The sequence below is a fragment of the Egretta garzetta genome, unplaced genomic scaffold (genome assembly GCF_000687185.1).
Source record: "Egretta garzetta isolate BGI_Z169 unplaced genomic scaffold, ASM68718v1 scaffold56, whole genome shotgun sequence".
In the NCBI taxonomy this organism is placed as follows: Eukaryota; Metazoa; Chordata; class Aves; order Pelecaniformes; family Ardeidae; genus Egretta; species Egretta garzetta.
In genome coordinates, this window is record NW_009260182.1 from 12,217,815 (window position 1) to 12,224,014 (window position 6,200).

The 6,200-nt window shown below is 33.7% G+C and overlaps 1 protein-coding gene across 1 annotated transcript; it reads right to left on the reverse strand.

Annotated features, from left to right (window-relative positions):
• Positions 1-3,323: 3,323 nt before the first annotated feature.
• Positions 3,324-6,194, reverse strand: LOC104129068. Its single transcript, XM_035897300.1, has 3 exons — positions 5,840-6,194; positions 4,880-4,990; positions 3,324-3,734 (listed from the first exon to the last, which is right to left on the reverse strand). The coding sequence occupies exons 1-3, from the start codon at positions 6,133-6,135 to the stop codon at positions 3,395-3,397; spliced, it is 747 nt and encodes a 248-aa protein (XP_035753193.1). The 5' UTR covers positions 6,136-6,194; the 3' UTR covers positions 3,324-3,394.
• Positions 6,195-6,200: the final 6 nt, after the last annotated feature.

Consider the following 6,200-nt stretch of genomic DNA (forward strand, 5'->3'; position numbering starts at 1 on the left):
TCAAAATTCTACACTCAGGGCAGTGGGAAACCAACATTGTCCATCCAAATATTGATTTTTATTGCTCTGTGATAGAACAACAGCTATTTCTAGGTTCGATGAGAACATACACAGAGACCAGCAAAATTTTATGACATTTTTGTACAACTGTGTAATAAATAAGTGCTGGGGTTTTTTCCTTGCGATTTTTTTTTTTTTAACAAGTGTCACCATAATACAATATTTGGTTAAAAACCAAGAAGCATTTAATTTCATTCTCCGCCATGTGGATCAATTAGTAATTTAATACTACAGATGTGAATATGTACCGATGATTCAGCTGTGGAATTTGAGATAAATATCAGTAGCAGTTTGTAACATATTAGGTGTGCTTAGCTCTGCGTAATTGCATTAGGAACAATAGGGCAGAAAGCCTTACCCTAAACTCTAAAAAAAATTTAAAAATATAGAAACCCAACTTAGGCGATTTTCATATAGTCATCTCAAAGCCATTTGTGGAAACATTGTGGCTATTAATTTTGCTTGAAAAGAAGAATCCAACATGGTTAGGGAAGTGACGTTTATTTTGTCAGATAACAGGAATTATAGCATCTGACTGTACCTAGACCCTCCAAGGGTCCTGCAGGAACTGACGAGGACTGGTGACAGGTAGTGCTGATCCTGCCTCCACGCCACATTGCTCTTTGCACTGAGCTTTCCAGTGCACCAGCTTCTCACCTACCCAGCACCCCCAGTCTGAAGTAACGAAGGATGGACTGGAGGGTCACTTCAATCCTAAAAAACATAATTCAAAAGCCAGAACAAAAGTATGAAGGGCAAATGTTTGCTCTTTATTCACTTGATGAATACTGCATACATAGCATAAAAACAATCCCAAATACTCGTAATACCAGTCCCTAATTCTTAGACCCCCTGCTGGAGAATACCAGGAAAGGGGTTTTTGCTGTTTTTTCAAAGAATCTGGCAATATAGTAGCCCAAGTTGCAGATCTTCCTTGCCTCCAAATAAAGAAGCCTAGATAAAGATTCTCAACTTACCCTTCATTTAACAAAAAAAAAAAAAAAAAGAAAGAAAGAAGAAAAAAAAGAAGAAAAAAAGGAAGAAAAAAAGGAAGAAAAAAAGGAAGAAAAAAAGGAAGAAAAAAAGGAAGAAAAAAAGGAAGAAAAAAAGGAAGAAAAAAAGGAAGAAAAAAAGGAAGAAAAAAAGGAAGAAAAAAAGGAAGAAAAAAAGGAAGAAAAAAAGGAAGAAAAAAAGGAAGAAAAAAAGGAAGAAAAAAAGGAAGAAAAAAAGGAAGAAAAAAAGGAAGAAAAAAAGGAAGAAAAAAAGGAAGAAAAAAAGGAAGAAAAAAGAAAAAAAAGAAAAAAAAGAAAAAAAAGAAAAAAAAGAAAAAAGAAAAAAAAAGAAAAGAAAAAAAAGAAAAAAGAAAAAAAGAAAAAAGAAAAAAGAAAAAAAAGAAAAAAGAAAAAAAGAAAAAAAAAGAAAAAAGAAAAAAAGAAAAAAAGAAAAAAAGAAAAAAAAGAAAAAAGAAAAAAAAAGAAAAAAAGAAAAATATGAAAAAAAGAAAAAAGAAAAAAAAAAGAAAAAAAAAGGGCAAGTGAAGGAAGAAAGGAACAAATGCCTTTTCTTAACATTTAGTGCTCAGTTCCACAACCGGTCTATATACAGAGAGCTTCATTCCTGAGACCACATGAATGAGGCTCCGAATGAGGTTTAATGGGAAATACAATTGACTAGCTGCTGTGAAAACGAGAGAACTATTTACTTTGTACAATGAACAAAGCCAAAGTTGTTCTACCAGTTGCAAAGGCAATGAAGCATTTGCAGTTTGAATTTATATCTACAGAATCCTTTGATTTTGGGAACTTTTTGCATGTGTTACAAAACAACAGGAGTTGCCAGATGTTCCACACTTTTCAAATCTAGTCATTACTTAGTAGCTATAGAACCAGGAGTTCAGAAATCTGGGGTTTGTGCTGCTAGTTAAAAGGCAAAAAACCTCTGTGCGTTCTGGCTATAAGCACTTTTTTTTTTTTTGCGGTTTTCTAGTGTATACCTACACCCTATTGCTTTATGCTTTACAGCCATGTAGAACTTTGAGGCAGTTTCTTAACTGCATTACTTAAGTATCTAGTATTCATTTTAATAGTTTATTTTAATATCATGGTCTAGCTTTATCCTTATTCACTGTGATGCCTTTTAAAAATATTAATTTATGAAAATGTAATAACGAAAAATGTAAATCTTCAAATTTGCCCAAGTACTACATTAATACTGTTTTCCAGCCTATAAACTAAGATTTGTTTATCCACAGTAGGAGCTGTTGGTGCTGCTGTGCAGCTGCTGGCATGATTTTAGTTACTGTTTTCTGCACTACCTTCTTGAGACCCACTGAAGTGGCAGGTCAGAGGAGACAGTCCAATACATGACTCCTAAAATTAACTTACCTGAAGAGGCGATTCTTCTGTCCTGCTTACATTACTTTGCTGTGCTGCAAACAGAAACTAGCAGAAAATAGAGCTGGAGAGTAAGAAAGGTATGACTGACAAACAGGGAGGTGTAACTATATAGGCACCAGTGATCTTGGCCAGTTGAGACAGGTAAGCTGATGATACATGAACTACCTCATTTGGATGCATTGCTGAGAAAATTGTGACATTTACCTGCACTAGGCTATTCTGAAACATATATAACCTATGGGATCAGGAAAAAATATACAATCAGGATGGGATATTCAGATTACTGAAAAGCACATTCAGATTACTGAAAAGCACGTTTGACATTTAGAGTATTCAAACTCCATTTGCTTCCATGTTCTTAGCAATCTGGGAAAAATTCTGCTATGAAAGAGTGCAACTAGGTCAGTTCAGTTGATGATACAGAAAATCTGGAATTGAACGGCAATGCTGCAGAGATTGTTAGTGATAATTCAAACTGCTATTTTCAAATTAAAGGATGAAGTGGACATAACTTTGCTTTACTAATTTCATGGTATTTTTTTTTTTATAATCTCAATGCTAATCTGCCTGATAGTGCAGTATTTTATTATGACTTTTGCACCTGGAAATTACACACATTTTAAAGAAATGTAAAACAAAAGACACAACCACAATCACTCAGAAAGTTGTTTGTTTTAAGGTACAGGGTTCCAATTTCACTAAAAGGAAGGACTACTTTAATTCCATGTGTACTGAGACCTTGTCTCCAACTACACTTAACAAACACACCCTCATAAATTTAAAAAGCCAAACATCAGTAGAAGCTAATCTTAGAATAGAGACCAGTTCTCTATTAATGAAATTTGCATTTTCCTAATTTGTTTAAAAAAAAAAAAAAATTGGTCCCCATACAAAGTAAAATGGGTAGGTCTAAGCTGAGCAAACACTGTCCTATTTATTCAGTTCCAGTTGTAGCGGTCTCTTGGAGGTAAATCATATTGTGTTCTCTCTTCTTCTTCAGGTCCATAGTCTAATGGCAGACCATAATTGTAATCAACTGTTACAACTGGTAATCTTTTACATTGTTCCATCTCTCTGGTAGTTTCACCTTGAAAAGGTTTTCTTTCATAGTCTATTGAACTATCTTCTTGGTGCACAGATGAAGATGGATGCATTGTTCGTGAAGAATATGGTGCAAATCTGTTTTTTCCTCTATTAAATTCACCTGAGGGATGCATTCTCCTATTGTCTTCAGGACAACTTGGTCTCCTATTGTCTTCGGGACAACTTGGTCGATTACTGTAAGGAGAACAAATATGAACAGTGAAATCCTTAGAAATAAAACAGTTGATTTATTGTTGGTGACCACCATTAGAAATTAAACTTGTGTAACCTTGAAAGAACAATTCAGACCTTCGTGCTTGTTTTTACCCCCTAGAATTAAAATCCTCTCTACTGGATGTTGCAAAGTTGTTTATATTAGTTTTTCAATTCTAGTGATTAAAATTACAGCTCTTTATAGTAAATAATTCTACTAGAAGACGTTTTGTTTCAAGTGCTGTTTCTAATTAAAATTCTCCTGTTTACTGAGGGTTACTTTACCTAGAGGACATTTTTGTTCCTAAGCCCATGTTTTCATTTTTGTGAATAACATGTAATAGCAGCTCTCTACTACATAGTCTCAACAGGCAAGATTATATTTTGGATTTATATCTCCAAATATTTTAATTATTAATTCTTCTGCAACAGAAGAATCACTCTCCTACAAAATACATATGGAAGGATCTAAAAATGCATATATGATTATATATACATTTTTTGTTTTGGATTCTCTTTACTCTCAAGTACCTTACTTCCTTTGTAAAATAAGCGGTATATAAAGCCAATTCAGAACAATCTTCGCAATTTTAAAATCTTCTCCCTCACTGAACCATAGATTAATTTAGACTGGAAAGGATCTCTGGAAGCACTTAGGGCCACCTGCTCAAAAAAGGTCTAATTAGATGAATCTGTGCATGGCCATGTCAGCTGAGTTCCGAGTATCTCAAAGGATGGGGATTTCACAGCTGCTCTGGGCAACCTGTTTCAGTGTCTGACCATCCCTCACAGTAAAAGTCAACCGCTGACTACAACAAGCTAATAAGAGTTAAATACAGCATCTCTGTTTTGCTTCTCATACTTTGTAGTATGTTAACTTGAACTGTGCTTGTCATGTCAATGACTTATGTCAGGGATTCTCAAACCATTTCATAATCACACTCAAACTCAATATAGATGGACATTATTGGCTCCGTGTTCAGATTCAATGGTTTAAATGGCATTTAAGCAAAGATGTTAAAATAAATTTTTACACTGTGCAGTTATTTTTTTTTTTTAGCTGGGAAACTGGTGGACTAACAATATAAAGGTAAGTCAGAAAACAACATATGAAATCTGGTATTTACCTATAACTTCTGTTAAAGTCATCATTATCAGACCCATAATCTCTGTGAAGTGAAGGAGATGAGGAGAAATGAGGTTCTGGTACATTTTCATGGGAAGAGAAAGATTGACTTCTGCAAAAACCCCAAAGAATTGCATGTTAAGAAGAATACAAATGGTTGTAAGCTTTTGAAAAATACGCATTTATCAAATGAGATAAAAATATTTTTATTTTTAATTTAAATTTACTTAAAAATTTAATAAAAACTATCTCAACTGTATTAATACCTCAGAATGGTATGCTTCACTGTAATGATATAATATCCTCTTTTCAGCTGTACAATGGAAGAGATTAAATTGAACCTTACTAGCCCAACAAATATATGAAATACGTTCTGAAATATTAAATATACTTTGCAAAATTGTGTCAGAATCCAGTAGGCTTACTAATAAGTGATACATGTATTTGGGAAAATATGATGCAAGTTCAGAAGTAAAGAAATTTTTAACAAATTATTAACTCATGGAATAAACAAATGCAAGTCAAACGTCCCTGTAGTATTACTGTTTATCTCTGTTTGGCTGAGGGCATAAATAAAATTTCGTATTGTCTTCTGTCTTGAGGATTGCTTTTTAAATTTAAATTTCTATACAAAACAAAGTGGGACAAAGAGTTTTGTTTCAAGCTAACTCTAAAAAGGTAAAGGAAACACGTAAGCTTTAATTTAAAGAAGCACAACCTTCTAGTTTAGAAAACATCGGTTTTCAAAGCTGCAACACCCTAGCTTACAATAAAACCCTTACATAAGTCAAAATAAAAAGATTCAATTAACTCATCTTTCATATATGATTTTAAAAGGATGATTAATTGATTTTAAAATAATTTATTTTAAAAAATTAATTCATTTGAAATTTAATTTAAAGGTGCTGAGGTTTATAATTCTATTCTCTAATTCTGGTCTTACAGCTCAAGGATGCTTTACCTGTCTGAACACCATTCACGTGGCAAGTCATCATGACTTGGATGATCATGAAAAGGTCTTGGCCTTTGTCCATGCCCTTTATTAACATAATCAGAATCTTTTAACTGAGTCTGTTCCTGTAAGTCATCATAAGGCTGATGGTCATGAAAAGGTCTACGCCTTTGTCCAGGACCTTTATTATCATAATCTTTTGGTTGCATCTCTGTTTGCAAGTCATTGCGAGGTTGGTGATCATTGAAAGGTCTCGACCTCTGCCCACGACCCCTATTAACAAATTCAAAATCTCCCAATTGCATCTGTGGCTGTAAGTGATCATGTGACTGATAGTCATGGAAAGATCTCAGTCTTTGGCCAGGACCTT

Bases quoted from the DNA above. Each gene is read 5' to 3' on its own strand.
- LOC104129068 (XM_035897300.1), bottom strand. From the start codon at position 6,135: ATGCAATTGGGAGATTTTGAATTTGTTAATAGGGGTCGTGGGCAGAGG. The intron at 4,991-5,839 runs GTAAAGCATCCT...GGGTTTTTGCAG, and splicing joins CGTGAATGGTGTTCAGACAG to AAGTCAATCTTTCTCTTCCC. The intron at 3,735-4,879 runs GTAAATACCAGA...TTCTCCTTACAG, and splicing joins GACTTTAACAGAAGTTATAG to TAATCGACCAAGTTGTCCCG.